This window comes from Protomyctophum parallelum (genome assembly GCF_964188405.1).
Source record: "Protomyctophum parallelum genome assembly, chromosome: 19".
In the NCBI taxonomy this organism is placed as follows: domain Eukaryota; kingdom Metazoa; phylum Chordata; class Actinopteri; order Myctophiformes; family Myctophidae; genus Protomyctophum; species Protomyctophum parallelum.
In genome coordinates, this window is record NC_139717.1 from 19,669,021 (window position 1) to 19,693,729 (window position 24,709).

At 40.1% G+C, this 24,709-nt stretch overlaps 1 protein-coding gene and 1 long non-coding RNA gene across 2 annotated transcripts; both read left to right on the top strand.

Annotated features, from left to right (window-relative positions):
• Nucleotides 1–21,759: 21,759 nt before the first annotated feature.
• LOC310876222 lies at nucleotides 21,760–22,371 on the top strand. Its single transcript, XR_014570709.1, has 3 exons — nucleotides 21,760–21,870; nucleotides 22,025–22,147; nucleotides 22,275–22,371. It is a non-coding gene; the product is annotated as an uncharacterized lncRNA (long non-coding RNA).
• Nucleotides 22,372–23,603: 1,232 nt separating this feature from the next.
• On the top strand, nucleotides 23,604–24,709 carry LOC310876828 (kelch-like protein 36; the record flags this gene model as incomplete). Its single annotated transcript, XM_083790482.1, has 4 exons — nucleotides 23,604–23,637; nucleotides 23,952–24,134; nucleotides 24,290–24,412; nucleotides 24,537–24,709. 4 exons carry the CDS (start codon nucleotides 23,604–23,606, stop codon nucleotides 24,707–24,709), a joined length of 513 nt encoding a protein of 170 aa, XP_083646608.1.

A 24,709-nucleotide genomic window follows, 5' to 3' on the forward strand; every position in this document is an offset into this window, starting at 1 on the left:
GGTGATCTGACATAGACATTTTTTCACGATACATAGGAAAACTCTAAACTACATGCATAATAATAAAATATGGTTGAATGTTTCAAATAGTGGATAGTTAGAATGGGTCATGCATGTTTTTAATACAAACACCTTAACATCACCATGTCTGATGGTGCAGTGTGTAAATGTAACAGGTTATCTACATGGTGTATACTAAACCATGTAATACTGATGTACCGATGTTTTTCCAAGAATTCAGAACGTATAGTTTAGAAAATTGTGTAAGTCTATACTATACGAGGTCTTTAGATCATGGTCAGCACCAAATATCATACCAAAAGTCTGTATCTTATGTTTATCAGGTTTTATTTTGATCAGAAAATAGACAATTATGCAGATGAACATACACTGTAGCACAACATGGAGCAAAATGTACAAGACAATGAATTCACCAGGACATCAAATATACTCAGTCATCAACTATTTATAATGTATGTATATATATATATATATATATATATATATATATATATATATAGATATATATACAACGATGCAATCAGGTCAATCATAGTGGCAATAGTTATGTCCTTGATTATTATTTTTTGGATCATATCAGGGTAAATCCTTCCAGTAATGCAAATAAGATGTACATAGCCTATGGATTCTTGACATTGGCAGTGGTCCTACCTCAATACCGCTAGTTCTCAATATCTTAATAACCCCCGGTATAAAATCATCAGTCCACAACTTGTTCATTAAATCTTTAAAATGATTGTAGAAGTAATATCGGGGCGTAATATTCAAACATGTGTGCTCGGTTTGACTAGAATGGTCTATGCGGCAGCCGTTGCAATCATCCTTCATCTGTTCGGTTATAGCGTTTGCGAGTAGTTGACCAACATGTATTTTCACAATATCTGTAAGATTTGTGGGGTTTGTCCCACCAAACTCATCCAAAGTCAGTGGCCAATTCAGGGGGTATGGCGGCGAAAGCATTGGTGTGTCGGAGGCTGGAGGGTCATGGGGAGCAGTTGAATTTGGGGCTGATAGGTCTACCGTCTCAAAATACTCTGTGTCCCCCGCACCATAGCCCCAAAATGCCCTCTCAAAATGTTCATCGTTCTCCGGATCATAGTCGCAAAATGCCCGGGCATCATCATATTCATCGCTGTCCGTATCTGTAGTACTGATGTTATGCCACCACGGGGGGTGTATACACGGTCCATTGCGGGTCCATCCATCAAGAGCAGTCCCTTCATTCGAGTTTGATTCTCCCAATGAAGAAGTAGAATCCTCCATGATCCGTGAATGGCGCAATATACTGGCAATAATGAGTTACCATTTTACCTATAGTGTAGGAGGGGGTGGGCTGGTAGCTGCAATTGTTGGTCCATCGGTTTCTAGATCAGAGTGGGGCGTGGGTGCATCGTTTTCTAGGGCGCTGTACGAATCATGATTTACAGGACGGTTATCCATTGAGAATAATGTAGCGCCAGCTGGCTTTGGGGGATCACCGAGCGAGAAGCTACTATGTCTGGGATTACCGAACGAGAACCCCGTAGGTCTGGAATGGCATGTCTGGTAATCCACAAGCCTCAGTTTCTTTTCATTGAAGTAGTCCAATGATCGTGAATCCACACGTTTGACGCCTCTAAGGTAGCCTTCCAGTAGGTCCAAAGATTGATTCTCTATAGTTGTGAAGAAATCCATGGCTTCACACATCACATGCTTTAGAATCCCTAAATCATCCACACCAACGGCTAGTTGGATTGGAAAGCATTTCTCTTTCTCCATGATACTCTTAGGTCTTTCAACTGGGGTACCGCATTGAGATTTGTATCTTAGTAGCAACCATAAATTTGACCTAGAACAGTCAACGATGAAGCCGTCAGTGTCACCACGCGACGGTATTTCAGAGCTCGCCCGTACAAATCGAGATGGCTTGATATAGCCAGGGTTTATCTTTGTATCCAATTGCAAGTACTTACAGAACTCAAGAATAGGAGGGACCAATCGCTCAAATTCAGATGCATAGATGCGTATGTAAGGCAGCCGGTCTTCAAAGATACTGTCGCCTGTTTCCAATGTATAGAGTTCAATAAATCGCTGATTCTTGAATGGAAAAAAAGACAGACGAATTTTCCGGCCGTCGGATAAGCCCCAAACTTTCCTATTCTCATCTTGGTAGCAGGTAGAGTACATGTTGTCTTTCTTTCTTCGCGGGCAGCTAGTGTCTCTATTGTAGGATTACTCAGTTATGTAGGGTTATTCTCCGTATTTAAGAACATCCCCGGAGAGGTGGAGCCTAAAGAATAACTGCCATACTAATCATGGCCGACCTTTGAGGTCAAACAGGGTTTTGTATACAGTACCGGATACGTTACACCCTCCCCAACAAAAGAAAGGCAGGATCATCACCAATGCATAATCCTGATTAGTTACAATAGTCGCAAAGTTTAGTATACTACCACCGTAAGAACCTAACTAGAATCTAACACCGTTAATAGTGTAAATATATATATATATATATATATATATATATATGAAATAAAAACAACAATGAAAATATGTTGATTTTTTTTTATTACTGAGAAACAGAGCATGTATTTAGACAAGTATGTTACACATTACATTTAATAGACCCGTTCAATTCATTCCAATTCGATTTGGGAGTCGTCCCATCACATAATATGGATTTTAAGTGGCAATGTAGATTTTTACATATAGTAGTAAAATAAATAAATAAAATAAAAAAAAATAAAAAAAGGCAAAGAAGTTTAGCGATATTGGGTTTAGCATTGAGGAAATGACGCCCTATGCACACAAGGGAAAACGTTTTCCTGCTCTCAGACTTTTCGTTTCCCTCAAAGTATGGATGATCCAAGCATTCCTCCACTGTAGGTCTTTTCTTTGGATCTTCATTGATCATCCTCTCGATGAGATCGTTGGCGAGCACATCCTGAACATGATGCAGGTTGTAGATTCCATCCATAATGTTAACTTCACACCGTGGGCCTGTACCAAAGGGGTGGTGTCCTCCAGACAGGATGTAATATAACAACATCCCAGCCACCTTTAGAATGAAAATGAAATGTAGGGACAGATTGTATTGTTTTTCTTTGATTAAATGGTTCTCTCATACTGGAAAAAAAACAAACCTGTATGTCGGCACTTCTTGTATATGGTACAACCGCACCGCCATAGTCTTCATCAATGGTCTCCTTCGCCTTCCAACATTTTCTTCCTGCACTACTCGTTGCATATATTGTTTGTCGGTGGTCCACCTGTCTACGTACTCCATAATCGGACAATTTCACCTTCCTTGTAACATCTGTAGGGTAAATTGTATAAATAAATAAAAATATATATATTTTTTAAATGACAATAATACAATAGTTTGCCTGTCTTATTTTTTTTTCCATCTATAGCTTACCAAACATCACATTCTGGGGTTTGATATTACAATGGAGAATTGGAGGATTCTGTCGATGAAGTGTGTTTAAACTATTGAGAAACTGTTTTGCGTTCAGGATTTCACAAAGACGGCCTCCAGGAAACTCGTCTCTTAAGTTAACGTATTCTTCCAGTGTGTATTCACATAATTCAAGAACAACGTAGGCAAAGTTTTCATCCTCTATAAAGTCCATATATTGTGCAATGGAAGGATGATCATGCTCTGGATGGCATGAAAGAACACCGTAGGCAAAGTTTTCATCCTCTATAAGGTCCATATATTGTGCAATGGAAGGATGATCATGCTCTGGATGGCATGAAAAGTATTTCTTCCCCTTCAGCATTCTCTTCACGGCGACTTCAGTGCCATCCTCTCTTAACCCCAAGTAGACCCCCTTTGCTATGTGGAATTCACCATCTAGCCCAATGATAAAATTACCACATTTGACAACGTCATCAACCTCGTGAACGTTTGCAAGTTTCTCTAGTTGTTGGCTCCATCTTTGACTGATTCTGTGCCATTCTTGTGGTTGTTTTGACTCTGTGATGGTCACTTCACTTTCCGAGGTTGGTTTGATGAGATGTGAGTGTAGCGGTCTAGACATGTCCATCTCAACTTCATTGCTCCGCATTTGTGCCTATGGGACAGAGGGTCAAGAGAGGTGATCCCACTATACCAATGAGTAGGTCTATCGATCTCGCAAAGCCAGCTGGCGCTACATTATTCTCAATGGATAACCGTCCTGTAAATCATGATTCGTACAGCGCCCTAGAAAACGATGCACCCACGCCCCACTCTGATCTAGAAACCGATGGACCAACAATTGCATCTACCAGCCCACCCCCTCCTACACTATAGGTAAAATGGTAACTCATTATTGCCAGTATATTGCGCCATTCACGGATCATGGAGGATTCTACTTCTTCATTGGGAGAATCAAACTCGAATGAAGGGACTGCTCTTGATGGATGGACCCGCAATGGACCGTGTATACACCCCCCGTGGTGGCATAACATCAGTACTACAGATACGGACAGCGATGAATATGATGATGCCCGGGCATTTTGCGACTATGATCCGGAGAACGATGAACATTTTGAGAGGGCATTTTGGGGCTATGGTGCGGGGGACACAGAGTATTTTGAGACGGTAGACCTATCAGCCCCAAATTCAACTGCTCCCCATGACCCTCCAGCCTCCGACACACCAATGCTTTCGCCGCCATACCCCCTGAATTGGCCACTGACTTTGGATGAGTTTGGTGGGACAAACCCCACAAATCTTACAGATATTGTGAAAATACATGTTGGTCAACTACTCGCAAACGCTATAACCGAACAGATGAAGGATGATTGCAACGGCTGCCGCATAGACCATTCTAGTCAAACCGAGCACACATGTTTGAATATTACGCCCCGATATTACTTCTACAATCATTTTAAAGATTTAATGAACAAGTTGTGGACTGATGATTTTATACCGGGGGTTATTAAGATATTGAGAACTAGCGGTATTGAGGTAGGACCACTGCCAATGTCAAGAATCCATAGGCTATGTACATCTTATTTGCATTACTGGAAGGATTTACCCTGATATGATCCAAAAAATAATAATCAAGGACATAACTATTGCCACTATGATTGACCTGATTGCATCGTTGTATATATATCTATATATATATATATATATATATATATATATATATATATATATATACATACATTATAAATAGTTGATGACTGAGTATATTTGATGTCCTGGTGAATTCATTGTCTTGTACATTTTGCTCCATGTTGTGCTACAGTGTATGTTCATCTGCATAATTGTCTATTTTCTGATCAAAATAAAACCTGATAAACATAAGATACAGACTTTTGGTATGATATTTGGTGCTGACCATGATCTAAAGACCTCGTATAGTATAGACTTACACAATTTTCTAAACTATACGTTCTGAATTCTTGGAAAAACATCGGTACATCAGTATTACATGGTTTAGTATACACCATGTAGATAACCTGTTACATTTACACACTGCACCATCAGACATGGTGATGTTAAGGTGTTTGTATTAAAAACATGCATGACCCATTCTAACTATCCACTATTTGAAACATTCAACCATATTTTATTATTATGCATGTAGTTTAGAGTTTTCCTATGTATCGTGAAAAAATGTCTATGTCAGATCACCGAGTTTAGATAATTTAACTAGTATAAATAATATTTACTAGTATGATGGCTGTTATTGCCTCGTAGTTATTGTCAACACAAAACATTGTGTTTTGTGTACAGGCCCCGTCTACAGATTCGGGTTGAATTCCCTGGAAATCCATGGATGCCTATACCACCATGTAGTATAGACTATAGTCTATCTAACTTTAAATGTCAATAATACCTAATAGTAGCTAATGTAAAATGCCGTCAATCTACTCTAGTCATCGATCCGTATAATTGTAGGTGAACAACATAGTGTGTTCATCTAAAAATACATAGTCCAGTCAACTCATTTCAAATTTAGTTACGCCAATATGATATACATGATTACTTTAAACATGTACCCTACTACCATGAACTAACCGTACATTACTCAGTATTAACCCCAACCTCACATCTCAAACGGCCACAGACATGCCCGGGGGATGCCTGAACCATGCACCATGCAAACGCCATAAAATACACTCCCATGTACCAAAAATAATCCAAGTCATACATTAAAATAAACCATTAAGCCAACCTGAACCATGCAAATGCCACAAAACATACAATCACTTACCAAAATAATACAACTCATACCTTAAACAAGTCATTAAGACATCATGAACCATGTAAAAATTCCCCAACCACATACCCACATACCAAAAAGACATCACCACGTACCAAAAATAACCCATGTCACGCATTAAAACAAAACATTAAGACACCGTGACCCATGCAAATGTCACAAAATACACCACCATCTACCAAAAAAAAATATAACCCATGTCATGCAATAAAACAAAACATTAAGACACCATGAACCGTGCAAATGTCACAAAACACCACACCCCATACCAAAAATAACCCATGTCATACATTAAACCAAAACCTTAGCCCAACCTGAACCGTGCAACTGTCACAAAATACACCACCACTTACCAAAATAATACAACTCATGCATTAAACCAAAACCTTAAGACACCATGAACCATGCATAACTCACAAAACACCACATCACGTACCAAAAATAACCCATGTCATGCAATAAAACAAAACATTAAAACACCCTAAACCATGCAAATGTCACAAAACACCACACCCCATACCAAGAATAACCCATGTCATACATTAAACCAAAACCTTAACCCAACCTGAACCGTGCAAATGTCACAAAACACCACACCCCATACCAAAAAATAACCCATGTCATACATTAAACCAAAACCTTAGCCCAACCTGAACCGTGCAACTGTCACAAAATACACCACCACTTACCAAAATAATACAACTCATGCATTAAACCAAAACCTTAAGACACCATGAACCATGCATAACTCACAAAACACCACATCACGTACCAAAAATAACCCATGTCATGCAATAAAACAAAACATTAAAACACCCTAAACCATGCAAATGTCACAAAACACCACACCCCATACCAAGAATAACCCATGTCATACATTAAACCAAAACCTTAACCCAACCTGAACCGTGCAAATGTCACAAAACATCACATCACATACCAAAATAATACAACTCATCCATTAAAACAAAACCTTAAGACACCCTGAACCATGCATAACTCACAAAACACCACATCACGTATCAAAATAACCCAGTCATACATTAAGCAAAACCTTAAGACACCCTGAAACATGCAAATGTCACAAAACCCCACATCAGATACCAAAAATAACCCATGTCATACATTAAACCAAAACCTTAGCCCAACCTGAACCGTGCAAATGTCACAAAATACACCACCACATACCAAAAATAACCCATGTCATACATTAAAACAAAACCTTAAGACACCCTGAACCATGCAAATGTCACAAAACACCACATCACATACCAAAAATAACCCATGTCATGCATTAAAACAAAACATTAAGACATCATGAACCATGCAACTGTCACAAAATACGCCACCACGTACCAAAATAATCCAAGTCATACATTAAAACAAAACCTTAAGACAACCTGAACCATGCAAAACTTTACCAAACAGTAAAAAACAAACGGTTACAACATCAACAACACTTAACACAAATATTTTCACCCCACAGATGCAGTAGATTGAAAAGTTGCTTCCTACCTTTGAGTTAGTGATGCTGAAAAACACCCAGATCCAAATGTATATTCCATATTTCCATATGTAGTAACTAAGTGTGGACTCTCAACACGGAGGCACACATTGACAGTTGTGATCATGCGCAGATTGCATCACCTCTGCTCCACCATACTGGGTACAAATTAAACGGCCATTAGGGGGAGCCATAGTACAGTGAAATACAATGGGGACTGAGGAATAGCTATTGATTCACTGACTGAATACTTTTATTGGCAGAAGTGTAATCAGTATAGGATACAGTCAACCACATATCCAAAGGGATCACTGATAAAAGTCCTTGCTGTCTTGTTTCCATTCGGTCCAGGGTAATCAATTCATAATCATGGCATATATTATGATATATATATATATATATATATATATATGTGTAGGCCTGCATGTTGGGGGACAAAGAAGGGCTTATAAGGATGTGGAGGTAGTCACTAGACATAGGTCAGGGGAGGCAATCTTTATTTTATTTTTATAAATATAAATACCTTGGAATACCGAGGTATAGATTATCAATATCGGCATCGTACCGTACTGTAAAATCTCATACCATGGCATGCCTAGTTTGTACCGTCTACCAGAGGGAAGTAGCTGGAAGTCGGTGCAGGGTGGATGAGACGGGGTCGTTTGCTATCTTGATAGTTTTTTTTTTTTTACGAGGTATCTCATTGTAGATACAGCCTAATTGCTGGTGTCTCTTCCCAATTATTTTTGAGGCTAGATTTACTATTCGCTGCAGCTTGCTTCTTCCTTTGACCTTTAGATTGCCAAACCACATTGCCATGTTAAAACACAAGACTCCCTCTATCAGGTTTTTATAGACTGTCTCCACGATATGCATGCTCACTCTAAAGGAGTTGAGCTTGCGTAGTAGGTGGAGACGTTGGTTACAAGTTTTAAAAATCTGTTCAGTATTTTCACTGAAAATGAGTTTGCTGTCAATATATCTGCCTAAGTATTTAAAACTGTCTACTACCTCCACTATTTGTCCACCATTTGTAATGGCCTGCACAGGTTCCTCTTCATGAATGACAAGCTTCTTTTGTTTTTGTCACATTGATCCCTAACGAGATTTTTTTTTCTTCCCCGCACCAGTTCTGAAGAGATAATAGATATGCTCTGTATGATTCCTCCCCACTGTCCCCCCTTCCTCAGTAAGACAACTGAGACCACTGCTTGCGGTTGAAAGGAAACGTAAAATCAATAAAAAGCTGGCCTAGTAAGATGGGGATAAGCAGGCTGATAGTTGCATAATCAGTTCCTCTCTGACTTTTATAACCAAACTGGAAATAATCTAAGCTGTTAAAAACCATCGCTATAATTTGTCTGCTTATAACTCATTCAATACATTTTCCCAAAAATGGGGGTAAGAGCAATACACACACACACACACACACACACACACACACACACCCAGCAAAAGCATGTCCCTGTCACGACCCATATACGAACTATTGATCCAAGCATGCAAAATCAATACTCACACACACAGCCACACAGCCTGTACAGAACCTACTGCCCCAGACGAGGCGAGAATAGTTTCACTGGCATGTACACACTACCACTGGTTAATGAATAAACATATATACTAGATAATCTTGACGGCGAATTAGTTTAAATTAATGATCATTGATTGCCAAACTGGCAAAGTCCACCCAAACTGGCACATGTTTGCCTCAAATACCGGAAACTCCAATCAGCAAAATCAATATAATGACGTCATCGGAAAAAAAGGGTTAGGCCCCGCCCCCTCGTCCCTAGGGAGTGTCCTGAGAATGCCGAAATCGGACCTCGGGGTCTCTGGGGAATAATAGTGTCCTTACATACTACTAGGGCGTTCCACATTTTGGTGGCATAGGAGCGAAAATAATTTAGTCCCTTGTCCCTTTAGTCCCTTGTCCCACTTAACCCTGTAAAACCCAGCGTTGCTTTTCGGTAACATTTTAATTAATTAATTATTATTGTGTTTTTCTGTAATTTTTTCACCTAAACGTCATCATTGATGTTCATTGCAATGCCATTGCAATGCCACTGGTCATGATATTTGCATATAAATACCCCCCACAGAGGCTGAAATTCACACAAATTAAAAAATTCTCGACACAATTTTGAACCTATGACATTTGACCTTTAACCCTAATAAAAAGTAAAATAATTGTATTTTTTTTGTTATTAGAATGTCTATTCATTATTGTGAAAGATATCCCCCAAATGTAAATTATTAATTTATTATATTATATAATTATTATAAATTACATTTTCATCAAACTTTTATTTTTATTTTTAACATAAGTCCTAGTAGTACAAAGTAGTAGTAAGGTTGAAATCTCTTTTTTGCAAGTAGAAATATATCCGGGTCTTACAGGGTTAAGACTAAGGGGATCATTTTATTGGTTTGCATATTTGACAGTTTCTGGTTATATATTGTGTGTGTGTGTGTGTGTGTGTGTGTGTGTGTGTGTGTGTGTGTGTGTGTGTGTGTGTGTGTGTGTGTGTGTGTGTGTGTGTGTGTGTGTGTGTGTGTGTGTGTGTGTGTTTTGTAACCTGCTTTTTTATAAATAAAATAATTGTTAATCCTGTACCACAATCTTGGGTCCTGTCTCAACTAATTAGTAGTGGGGTCACAAGAAGGTCAACAACACAGATCATCACTTTATTCACATGCCAGTATCTCTAGACTAACATTTTAAATCAACTAAACTGACTTAAACAGTCTGCATTCTGACATGATTGATACTTATGTCTATGTAACAGTGGTGGAAAAGTACTCAATTGTTTTACTTAAGTAAAAGTACCAATACTGCAATTTAGAACTACTTTGTTACATGAAATATTATGATGATTAAAAAATTTATTCACTACTTTAATATATTGAATACTGAAAGAATGAAGACTTTAGTTCTTCTGACAGTGGCTTAGTGAGGGCTGTACGTCATGGCAGAATGCACTGTTCATGCAGAAGGTTGACAATTCACTGAATTCCAATTTAATGAAATGACTAGATTTCTAATACTTCCATGGTTGTTTGACTTGCTAATACTGTCTCAATGTAATTGATGCCTGGGATTCAAAACCGGGTTTGGATTCCCATTGTTAGTTTTTGTCCCAATGTAATTAATTATTCTGTTAATTAAACAATGTGCAAACAATGGCTGCTCTCTGACAATGTATTCCATCATTTTCTCTTGTTGCATAGACGACATGGCTGACTTTGTGTTCATGGAGAATCCCAACAAGATGTTGGAGAGTCTAAACAGGCTTTGGCTCAAAGGGGAATTATGTGATGTGACTGTGCGCTGTGGAGGAAAGGAGTTCCCATGTCATCGGATTGTGCTGGCCTCCTTCAGCACCTACTTTGAGGTAAGCGCACGTCCTCAACGTTCCGTGTGGACATTGCGCTGGTGTTTTTAAGTGAATGATATTCAATTATGTCTTGGCTTTCAAATGAGCCAAATCCCATGCTAAATGCAATATATAAATTGGTGACACAATCCAAATCGTGCAAACCTAAATAGTCTGAAGACTCAAATATTCAGACTCCATCTTAGCCTGCAGCACTCGCCATGGCTGCGTAGCACGTGCACTAGCCATGGCGACCTTACAGGCATTTGCAAAGGCTAGACTTTTAATTTAGATAGCATAGTACTGTATGTAGGCATAACACTCTGTATAGTCCTAGTTTAATTGTACAGATATTCTACTGTTGACAGATGTTAGGTTCTTAGCTTGCTTATGATGGGCTACTTGATGACTGTTTCTATGTATTACCATTTGTTAATTGTTGCGTACTTTAGATCGCTCTGGATTAGGAGTGTCTGCTAAATGCCTAGATTGTAATAGAAAAGGACTATAAATATTCCAAGTCAAACGTTTTAATTTCCAACCTGCACAGGCAATGTTTAGAACTGGCATGATGGAGTCGAGACAGGACAGGGTTGACCTGCTCGACGTGGAACCTCACGCGATAGAGATGTTGTTGAGCTATGCCTACACTTCAGAAGTTGTCAGTTCCTCGCAAAACGTGCAGGTAATTTACAGTATTATCATCATGAATCTTATTAGTTGCCTCCATGTTTTTTGTCCAACATCGTTGCTTAACATGGATATTTTGTGTGTTTTGGTCTATAGGCCCTGCTAGCAGCAGCACACTTGTTAAACGTCACAGCTGTTCAAGAGGCCTGCTGTCATTACATGGAGAGTCACATGGATGAAAAGAACTGTGTCGGGATTCACTGTTTGGCTGACACCTTCTCCTTTGAGACACTGGAGAAACTCAGCATGGATTACATTCTGAAACACTTCAGTGTCGTCTATCAGCAGGTCAGACTTTGAAGGATACTGATGTTAACTGTCTGTTGGCTTTTCTCCTAAAATGGTAACTTTGTATGAGACAGGCCAACCAAGCTGATAAAATATCAAATGTCTTTGTAATTAGAATCAGCTTTGTCACGTTACAGTTTTACAAGTAAAAGTGTGAAATTGTTTTTTGTGCATAGATGGGGGGTAACATAAAGGCAGGAAAGAAGAAAGTTTGAGCACTTTACCACACAAAGTACAATTAAATGGTTTCGCAAACCGCATAAGTAGGGTCTCTCTTAGCAGTAACGCAGCAGTTTCACAAACGGCACAACCATACCAACTCTTAGCTTATTCACAGGCTGTACAGTCGTACAACCAAGGGGTTTCCTCTCCTTTGTTCTTTTCATTGTATTACAGGTTACTCAACCTGTCAATACTACAACTGACCCAACCGTGTGTATAAATATTGAGAGGAGAAATGTTATTTCAGGCAATGGTGTTGGGGTCATACTATAATCTGCTAAACTACTGTATTTATTATGCTCCTTAGGAAGAGTTCCTCTCTCTCTCTGTGGACAAACTGACAGAGATTCTTGCCAGTGACCATGTCAATGTGACTAAGGAGGAGATGATGTTTGAGGCTGCCATGTTGTGGTTAAACCACAGTCCGGACCGCAAGCAGAGCTTTGTAAAGGTCAGTCCCTTCTCTCTCTGTGTGTGTGTGTGTGTAAACATAACCACAAGCACGGGAGCAGCGCATGTTCGCCAACCTTAATGCATGTTGTTCATACTAACGGGACTAATCGGATCAGCCCCCCATATATTAGGTATGTCTATCGACTTTTTTGCAGATATTGTCCAACTCCTAATTTCCGATACCGATATATCATAGGTTCATGACCTGACGAAGATATAACTGAAACATCAAAAAGTTGTAGCTTTTTACTTGCACCTTGTTAATAAATTAAGGGCCTAAATTGTTTGAGCTGCTCCAGTGCCTCCTTTTCACAAACATGATCATAAATTCGGGAGAAAAAAGTGAATTAAAATGTTTTTTTTAATGAAAATATTGGGCTGATAATATTGGATAGCTCTGATATGTGTGTCTGCTAATCACTTACACCTCCTTAAAGGTGATGGAGCATATCCGTCTGGCTCTTCTCACTCCCTCCTACCTTGACGAGGTGAAAGCGTCTCTGGATGTGGTTGAATCCCAGACCTGCCAGAGGCTCATCTCTGAGGACAAGAACCACAGGCTACGCTGGGCCACAGGTACCTGCCTAACATTTTAACACTTTCGTTTACAATCGTCAAAATCTTCACTGTGGGAGTTTTTCCACTAACCTTTGAATAATCACCCGGTCGTGATTATCCATTTCACGAAAGTAAGGCCTAAAATAGTGCCATAGTTTGTCATGGAGTCGAAAAATATTCCAGTCCTGATCAACAGCAACGGGGAACACAGCGACATAGACATTGCACCTTGATTTCCCAGAAGCCCTGAGAAGGCAGCGTCAGTGGTGGTAAAATGTCTGAGGAAAACCTTGTAGGCCTAGGTCTTAAAAGTTATCAAAAACGGCAGATAAAACACAACTTGTGAAACTATCAATTAACTTGTAAACCTGGAACAGATCTGTCACCTTAGCTTTAACCTTAACTTACAACTTTAACCATTATTTTAAACATTAGCTGTTAGAAAACAGCAGATATTTACAAACTCATATATGAGCTTGTAGATCTGCTGTTTTTACTGTACTTTTATAACTTCCAAGTGTTATACTTTAGTATACAATTTTCTCATTTTAATTTGTTGAATTCAGTGACCGCTAATTTGTGCCTGCCATCGGGTACTCAGAAAAGCGCTATATAAGTTTGAGATATTATTATCATAACATTCCACATGCTCACATTACTCTACTGACTGCCTGGTTCTGTGTTTACTTTATGTTCCTCTGCAGTTCCATGTGAAGTGATCCTTATGGTGGCGTCAGACCGTACAGTTGAGAGCTTCGATCCCCAGATCAATCGATGGAAGACTCTGGCACCTCTTTCCTTCACTGTAGACGCGTATGCTCTGGTTGCGTCAGGTGAGGATGATGGACATAACTTTGATGATGGACATAATCTATACTAGTTAAACATATATAGGTTACAAAAATGGTGTGTGCGAGACAATCAAGTCATAACTTGTTTTAATCCTGCTCTCCCCACAGGCTCCACAGTATATTTGGCTGGAGGAATGTTTCCTAACAATAGAGTCAGCAGGGAGTTGTGGCGCTATGACTATTCCTGTGACTCATGGTTGAAGATGGCTGACATGAACGAGGCACGCTCCTCTTTCGGTAAGACTGGCATATTGCAGCATTTGAACAGCATTTCTTAACTTTTTTTGCCTTCGTTAACGCATTAAGACCTGGAACGCATCTATGTCAACTTACATGGTCCATAGCCCTGGTGATGCTGGATGGCTGTGTCGTTGCAGTGGGCGGTTATGGGTCCAATAGACAAGAGACTAAATCACTGGAGCGCTACAACCCGTCCACCAATACCTGGCACTGCATGGAGTCTGTCGGCATGCCAAACTACTGTCTGCATTCTGTGATCGCACTTGATGGATTTATCTACGCTACTGGTATGGAAGATGTTTATTTTTATTAATAATTAATCCTTCTCACATTGACAATGGATAATGTTTTGTGTCCTCCTGGTGCTTTGGTGTCACTGTTATCACAGGCTGGCAACACAACAAGTACAATCCTAAAACATGTATGATTACTATCACACAGGCTGGCGACAAGAAATGTACAAGTACAACCCTAAAACATCCGTATGGACAGAGGCCGCTCCTATGCTGATATGCCGTCATCGTGCAGCTCTCTGTACGTCCAAAGGAAAGCTCTACGTTATAGGTAACGCATCTGTTCGTAATGGCTCTTACGTTCCATAATAGACTCACTTACTTCACTAGTAGTTTAGGCACATAATGGATCCCAGTAACGGCAACTAGCCCGGTCATTCCTGCGTTATCTATAGGTGGTCAGAGTCCGCCCATTCTCAGAGACCAGGTGGAGTGCTACGACCCAGAGACTGACCAGTGGAGCATGTGTCCCTCCATGAAACGGCAACGCCAGTACCCTGGCGTGGCTGTGGTGGATGGTCAGATCTACGTACTTGGTGGGATGGCCGCATTCAGCCTTGAACAGTAATGGCATTTATTTCAAAAACATTTTTGTTGTCTTATTTGTTTTATTTATTTACTTTATATTGGCCTGGAAAAAGGCTACTTGATCACAGCAGACATTCCCCTCATGGCTATCTTGTTGTGCGTTCACGTAGGGATCTCCGGTGCATCGAGGCATTCAACGATCAGACAGACACGTGGGACATTGTGGGGGAGATGCCTGCCCTTCACAGCCATTTCAGATGTGTGTCTCACAGCGTAATAGGACGCACATGCCCAGGTATTGTAGACATATAAGTGCACAGTAAAAGTGTTATTCTTTTCTTTTCTCAGAGTGTAGTACACATGTGAACAAATGGGTCCATTTGGTTCCATTTGTACACTCTTGGGGCCCTATCTAATAAAAAAAATCTGGAGATTGACATTCAGTAAGTGGGTGTCATGATCAAAATAAGAACCGTATAATGGTGTGTAAAACAGAAAATCTAAAGATTTGCCACGGACACGGCGGTCTTTGCCATGGGCACATTTGTCCGTGTACGAAAATGGCCCTGGTGTCTCCATATTTGTCTAAATTAAACATTTTGCCACACTCTGTACAACTAAACTGTTCTTCTCTGTGAGACTGTTTGTTTACGTCCCTGTGACAGCCTGCGGCTATGAGACAATCTTTGTCCTCCAACATTTTACTTTTCTGCGGAATATTCACATGTAATCCTAGCCTACTTCTGTCAGGGGGATCAGAACCTTGCCATGTTTTGTAATAACTTTGACTTGTTGTGTTCTTGAAATTGATGGTCAGAAGTTTTAGTTTGCTTCAAAAACATTAAATTCATTCAAGTCCCCAACCTTCCTGGGAAAAAAAAGGCGTTCCAAGTAAATCCTACACCATTTCCCACCTACTGGTTGTATTTACAACAAAGTGGTATTTTAACCTGTGTTACACTACTTTGAAAATAGTGTTGTGCATTGTGAACTTGCCGATCAGCTATTTGCAAAAAATAAAAAGTGCGTTTGGATTCAGGAATAATCATGAAGAATGTAGCCCCTAGAGGGAGGCAGAGGTTAAGTGGCAAGGGTATTTAAAGCCTTTCTGAGCAGGCAGGTAGCAGGTCTGAAAACTGTGGGCCCTGTAACACTGCAGGGAGCGTGTTGTTGAGAAGGGGGGATGTTTGACTGCTGGCCTGTCTGTGCTCGTTGTGTATGTATCCTCGTTTTTATGGGCTTTGTTGAGAGTATGTTTTTTTTTTTATTGTCAGGTCTACAGTACTTGTTGCTGTATGCTGTGTAGACAGTATATTCAAGGTTTCCTGCCCAATAGTTGTTTGGGGTGTGGCCACCAATTTTAATGTGTAGGCAGTTAACTTGGAGAAATGTGCACAGACGGGGGGTGGGGGGGGGGCTTGTTATTTCCGTGTGACCATTGAGAGACGTTTGACTTAACCCTGTAAGACCCAGCGTTGCTTTTCGGTAACATTTTAATTAATTACTTAATTATTATTGTGTTTTTCTGTTATTTTTTCACCTAAACGTCATCATTGATGTTCATTGCAATGCCATTGCAATGCCACTGGTCATGATATTTGCATATAAATACCCCCCACAGAGGCTGAAATTCACACAAATTAAAACATTCTGGACACAATTCTGAACCTATGACATTTGACCTTTAACCCTAATAAAAAGTAAAATAATTGTATTTTTTTTGTTATTAGAATGTCTATTCATTATTGTGAAAGATATCCCCCAAATGTAAATTATTAATTTATTATATTATATAATTATTATAAATTACATTTTCATCAAACTTATTTTCATTTTTAACATGAGTCCTAGTAGTACAAAGTAGTAGTAAAGTTGAAATCTCTTTTTTGCAAGTAGAAATATATCCGGGTCTTACACGGTTAAGAGCTTGGTAAGGGGATCATTTTATTGGTTTGCATATTTGACTGTGTGTGTGTGTGTGTGTGTGTGTGTGTGTGTGTTTTGTAACCTGCTTTTTTATAAATAAAATAATTGTTAATCCTGTACCACAATCTTGGGTCCTGTCTCAACTAATTAGTAGTGGGGTCACAAGAAGGTCAACAACACAGATCATCACTTTATTCACATGCCAGTATCTCTAGACTAACATTTTAAATCAACTAAACTGACTTTTATTGCACAAAAACAGTCTGCATTCTGACATGATTGATACTTATGTCTATGTAACAGTGGTGGAAAAGTACTCAATTGTTTTACTTAAGTAAAAGTACCAATACTGCAATTTAGAACTACTTTGTTACATGAAATATTATGATGATTAAAAAATGTATTCACTACTTTAATATATTGAATACTGAAAGAATGAAGACTTTAGTTCTTCTGACAGTGGCTTAGTGAGGGCTGTACGTCATGGCAGAATGCACTGTTCATGCAGAAGGTTGACAATTCACTGAATTCCAATTTAATGAAATGACTAGATTTCTAATACTTCCATGGTTGTTTGACTTGCTAATACTGTCTCAATGTAATTGATGCCTGGGATACAAAACCGGGTTTGGATTCCCATTGTTAGTTTTTGTCCCAATGTAATTAATTATTCTGTTAATTAAACAATGGCTGCTCTCTGACAATGTATTCCATCATTTTCTCTTGTTGCATAGACGACATGGCTGACTTTGTGTTCATGGAGAATCCCAACAAGATGTTGGAGAGTCTAAACAGGCTTTGGCTCAAAGGGGAATTATGTGATGTGACTGTGCGCTGTGGAGGAAGGGAGTTCCCATGTCATCGGATTGTGCTGGCCTCCTTCAGCACCTACTTTGAGGTAAGCGCACGTCCTCAACGTTCCGTGTGGACATTGCGCTGGTGTTTTTAAGTGAATGATATTCAATTATGTCTTGGCTTTCATATGAGCCAAATCCCATGCTAAATGCAATATATAAATTGGTGACACAATCCAAATCGTGCAAACTTAAATAGTCTGAAGACTAAAATATTCAGACTCCATCTTAGCCTGCAGCACTCGCCATGGCTGCGTAGCACGTGCACTAGCCATGGCAACCTTACAGGCATTTGCAAAGGCTAGACTTTTAATTTAGATAGCATAGTACTGTATGTAGACATAACACTCTGTATAGTCCTAGTTTAATTGTACAGATATTCTACTGTTGACAGATGTTAGGTTCTTAGCTTGCTTATGATGGGCTACTTGATGACTGTTTCTATGTATTACCATTTGTTAATTGTTGCGTACTTTAGATCGCTCTGGATTAGGAGTGTCTGCTAAATGCCTAGATTGTAATAGAAAAGGACTATAAATATTCCAAGTCAAACGTTTTAATTTCCAACCTCACAGGCAATGTTTAGAACTGGCATGATGGAGTCGAGACAGGACAGGGTTGACCTGATCGACGTGGAACCTCACGCGATAGAGATGTTGTTGAGCTATGCCTACACTTCAGAAGTTGTCAGTTCCTCGCAAAACGTGCAGGTAATTTACAGTATTATCATCATGAATCTTATTAGTTGCCTCCATGTTTTTTGTCCAACATCGGTGCTTAACATGGATATTTTGTGTGTTTTGGTCTATAGGCCCTGCTAGCAGCAGCACACTTGTTAAACGTCACAGCTGTTCAAGAGGCCTGCTGTCATTACATGGAGAGTCACCTGGATGAAAAGAACTGTATCGGGATTCACTGCTTGGCTGACACCTTCTCCTTTGAGACACTGGAGAAACTCAGCATGGATTACATTCTGAAACACTTCAGTGTCGTCTATCAGCAGGTCAGACTTTGAAGGATACTGATGTTAACTGTCTGTTGGCTTTTCTCCTAAAATGGTAACTTTGTATGAGACAGGCCAACCAAGCTGATAAAATATCAAATGTCTTTGTAATTAGAATCAGCTTTGCCACGTTACAGTTTTACAAGTAAAAAGTGTGTGAAATTGGTTTTTGTGCATAGATGGGGGGTAACATAAAGGCAGGAAAGAAGAAAGTTTGAGCACTTTACCACACAAAGTACAATTAAATGGTTTCAGATCATTTAGAAGCTTGTTTCGCAAACCGCATAAGTAGGGTCTCTTAGCAGTAACGCAGCAGTTTCACAAACGGCACAACCATACCAACTCTTAGCTTATTCACAGGCTGTACAGTCGTACAACCAAGGGGTCTCCTCTCCTTTGTTCTTTTCATTGTATTACAGGTTACTCAACCTGTCAATACTACAACTGACCCAACCGTGTGTATAAATATTGAGAGGAGAAATGTTATTTCAGGCAATGGTGTTGGGGTCATACTATAATCTGCTAAACTACTGTATTTATTATGCTCCTTAGGAAGAGTTCATCTCTCTCTCTGTGGACAAACTGACAGAGATTCTTGCCAGTGACCATGTCAATGTGACTAAGGAGGAGATGATGTTTGAGGCTGCCATGTTGTGGTTAAACCACAGTCCGGACCGCAAGCAGAGCTTTGTAAAGGTCAGTCCCTTCTCTCTGTGTGTGTGTATGTGTAAACATAACCGCAAGCACGGGAGCAGCGCATGTTCGCCAACCTTAATGCATGTTCATACTAACGGGACTAATCGGATCAGCCCCCCATATATTAGGTATGTCTATCGACTTTTTTGCAGATATCCGATATTGTCCAACTCCTAATTTCCGATACCGATATATGCGGTTGTGGGATTAACACATTATACCTAATTTTATTTTGATGTAAGGTTTTCCAAATCAAAATAAACATTATCATAGGTTCATGACCTGACGAAGATGTAACTGAAACATCAAAAAGTTGTAGCTTTTTACTTGCACCCTGTTAATAAATTAAGGGCCTAAATTGTTTGAGCTGCTCCAGTGCCTCCTTTTCACAAACATGATCATAAATTCGGGAGAAAAAAGTGAATTAAAATGTTTCTTAATGAAAATATTGGCTGATAATATTGGATAGCTCTGATATGTGTGTCTGCTAATCACTTACACCTCCTTAAAGGTGATGGAGCATATCCGTCTGGCTCTTCTCACTCCCTCCTACCTTGACGAGGTGAAAGCGTCTCTGGATGTGGTTGAATCCCAGACCTGCCAGAGGCTCATCTCTGAGGACAAGAACCACAGGCTACGCTGGGCCACAGGTACCTGCCTAACATTTTAACACTTTCGTTTACAATCGTCAAAATCTTCACTGTGGGAGTTTTTCCACTAACCTTTGAATAATCACCCGGTCGTGATTATCCATTTCACGAAAGTAAGGCCTAAAATAGTGCCATAGTTTGTCATGGAGTCGAAAAATATTCCAGTCCTGATCAACCGCAACGGGGAACACAGCGACATAGACATTGCACCTTGATTTCCCAGAAGCCCTGAGAAGGCAGCGTCAGTGGTGGTAAAATGTCTGAGGAAAACCTTGTAGGCCTAGGTCTTAAAAGTTATCAAAAACGGCAGATAAAACACAACTTGTGAAACTTTATCAATTAACTTGTCAACCTGGAACAGATCTGTCACCTTAGCTTTTAACAAATTTAACCATTATTTTAAACATTAGCTGTTAGAAAACAGCAGATATTTACAAACTCATATATGAGCTTGTAGATCTGCTGTTTTTACTGTACTTTTATAACTTCCAAGTGTTGTACTTTAGTATACAATTTTCTCATTTTTATTTGTTGAATTCAGTGACCGCTAATTTGTGCCATCATAACATTCCACATGCTCACATTACTCTACTGACTGCCTGGTTCTGTGTTTACTTTATGTTCCTCTGCAGTTCCATGTGAAGTGATCCTTATGGTGGCGTCAGACCGTACAGTTGAGAGCTTCGATCCCCAGATCAATCGATGGAAGACTCTGGCACCTCTTTCCTTCACTGTAGACGCGTATGCTCTGGTTGCGTCAGGTGAGGATGATGGACATAACTTTGATGATGGACATAATTTATACTAGTTAAAAATATATAGGTTACAAAAATGGTGTGTGCGAGACAATCAAGTCATAACTTGTTTTAATCCTGCTCTCCCCACAGGCTCCACAGTATATTTGGCTGGAGGAATGTTTCCTAACAATAGAGTCAGCAGGGAGTTGTGGCGCTATGACTATTCCTGTGACTCATGGTTGAAGATGGCTGACATGAATGAGGCACGCTCCTCTTTCGGTAAGACTGGCATATTGCAGCATTTGAACAGCATTTCTTAACTTTGTTTGCCTTCGTTAACGCATTAAGACCTGGAACGCATCTATGTCACTTTAGCTTTTTAACCACAATAACCATTATTACATGAGAAAGTTTGAGAACCACATTAACCATTATTACACGAGAGAGTTTGAGAACTGCCAAGTCATAGAAACATAGGTTTTTCAGAAAACCTTTAGGAGTTAGAAAATCCTAATGGGTCAAATCAGTTCTAATGACCAGGTTTTGCGTTCTTCCCCTTTCTTCCTTCCTTCCACAACTTACATGGTCCATAGCCCTGGTGATGCTGGATGGCTGTGTCGTTGCAGTGGGCGGTTATGGGTCCAATAGACAAGAGACTAAATCACTGGAGCGCTACAACCCGTCCACCAATACCTGGCACTGCATGGAGTCTGTCGGCATGCCAAACTACTGTCTGCATTCTGTGATCGCACTTGATGGATTTATCTACGCTACTGGTATGGAAGATGTTTATTTTTATTAATAATTCATCCTTCTCACATTGACAATGGATAATGTTTTGTGTCCTCCTGGTGCTTTGGTGTCACTGTTATCACAGGCTGGCAACACAACAAGTACAATCCTAAAACATGTATGATTACTATCACACAGGCTGGCAACAAGAAATGTACAAGTACAACCCTAAAACATCCGTATGGACAGAGGCCGCTCCTATGCTGATATGCCGTCATCGTGCATCTCTCTGTACGTCCAAAGGAAAGCTCTACGTTATAGGTAACGCATCTGTTCGTAATGGCTCTTACGTTCCATAATAGACTCATCACTTACTTCACTAGTAGTTTAGGCACATAATGGATCCCAGTAACGGCAACTAGCCCGGTCATTCCTGCGTTATCTATAGGTGGTCAGAGTCCGCCCATTCTCAGAGACCAGGTGGAGTGCTACGACCCAAAGACTGACCAGTGGAGCATGTGTCCCTCCATGAAACGGCAACGCCAGTACCCTGGCGTGGCTGTGGTGGATGGTCAGATCTACGTACTTGGTGGGATGGCCGCATTCAGCGTTGAACAGTAATGGCATTTATTTCAATTTTTTTTTTGTCTCATTTGTTTTATTTCTTTACTTTATATTGGCCTGGAAAAAGGCTACTTGATCACAGCAGACATTCCCCTCATGGCTATCTTGTTGTGCGTTCACGTAGGGATCTCCGGTGCATCGAGGCATTCAACGATCAGACAGACACGTGGGACATTGTGGGGGAGATGCCTGCCCTTCACAGCCATTTCAGATGTGTGTCTCACAGCGTAATAGGACGCACATGCCCAGGTATAGTAGACATATAAGTGCACAGTACAAGTGTTATTCTTTTCTTTTCTCAGAGTGTAGTACACATGTGAGCAAATGGGTCCATTTGGTTCCATTTGTACACTCTTGGGGCCCTATCTTGCACGCCGGCTTACCCCTTAAATTATTTGGCATTTTTTACTATTTTGACATATATATTTTTTTTTAGGAAAACCTTGTAGGCCTAGGTCTTAAAAGTTATCAAAAACGGCAGATAAAACACAACTTGTGAAACTTTATCAATTAACTTGTCAACCTGGAACAGATCTGTCACCTTAGCTTTTAACAACTTTAACCATTATTTTAAACATTAGCTGTTAGAAAACAGCAGATATTTACGAACTCATATATGAGCTTGTAGATCTGCTGTTTTTACTGTACTTTTATAACTTCCAAGTGTTATACTTTAGTATACAATTTTCTCATTTTAATTTGTTGAATTCAGTGACCGCTAATTTGTGCCATCATAACATTCCACATGCTCACATTACTCTACTGACTGCCTGGTTCTGTGTTTACTTTATGTTCCTCTGCAGTTCCATGTGAAGTGATCCTTATGGTGGCGTCAGACCGTACAGTTGAGAGCTTCGATCCCCAGATCAATCGATGGAAGACTCTGGCACCTCTTTCCTTCACTGTAGACGCGTATGCTCTGGTTGCGTCAGGTGAGGATGATGGACATAACTTTGATGATGGACATAATTTATACTAGTTAAACATATATAGGTTACAAAAATGGTGTGTGCGAGACAATCAAGTCATAACTTGTTTTAATCCTGCTCTCCCCACAGGCTCCACAGTATATTTGGCTGGAGGAATGTTTCCTAACAATAGAGTCAGCAGGGAGTTGTGGCGCTATGACTATTCCTGTGACTCATGGTTGAAGATGGCTGACATGAACGTGGCACGCTCCTCTTTCGGTAAGACTGGCATATTGCAGCATTTGAACAGCATTTCTTAACTTTGTTTGCCTTCGTTAACGCATTAAGACCTGGAACGCATCTATGTCACTTTAGCTTTTTAACCACAATAACCATTATTACATGAGAAAGTTTGAGAACTACATTAACCATTATTACACGAGAGAGTTTGAGAACCGCCAAGTCATAGAAACATATGTTTTTCAGAAAACCTTTAGGAGTTAGAAAATCCTAATGGGTCAAATCAGTTCTAATGACCAGGTTTTGCGTTCTCCCCCTTTCTTCCTTCCTTCCACAACTTACATGGTCCATAGCCCTGGTGATGCTGGATGGCTGTGTCTTTGCAGTGGGCGGTTATGGGTCCAATAGACAAGAGACTAAATCACTGGAGCGCTACAACCCGTCCACCAATACCTGGCACTGCATGGAGTCTGTCGGCATGCCAAACTACTGTCTGCATTCTGTGATCGCACTTGATGGATTTATCTACGCTACTGGTATGGAAGATGTTTATTTTTTATTAATAATTCACCCTTCTCACATTGACAATGGATAATGTTTTGTGTCCTCCTGGTGCTTTGGTGTCACTGTTATCACAGGCTGGCAACACAACAAGTACAATCCTAAAACATGTATGATTACTATCACACAGGCTGGCGACAAGAAATGTACAAGTACAACCCTAAAACATCCGTATGGACAGAGGCCGCTCCTATGCTGATATGCCGTCATCGTGCATCTCTCTGTACGTCCAAAGGAAAGCTCTACGTTATAGGTAACGCATCTGTTCGTAATGGCTCTTACGTTCCATAATAGACTCACTTACTTCACTAGTAGTTTAGGCACATAATGGATCCCAGTAACGGCAACTAGCCCGGTCATTCCTGCGTTATCTATAGGTGGTCAGAGTCCGCCCATTCTCAGAGACCAGGTGGAGTGCTACGACCCAAAGACTGACCAGTGGAGCATGTGTCCCTCCATGAAACGGCAACGCCAGTACCCTGGCGTGGCTGTGGTGGATGGTCAGATCTACGTACTTGGTGGGATGGCCGCATTCAGCGTTGAACAGTAA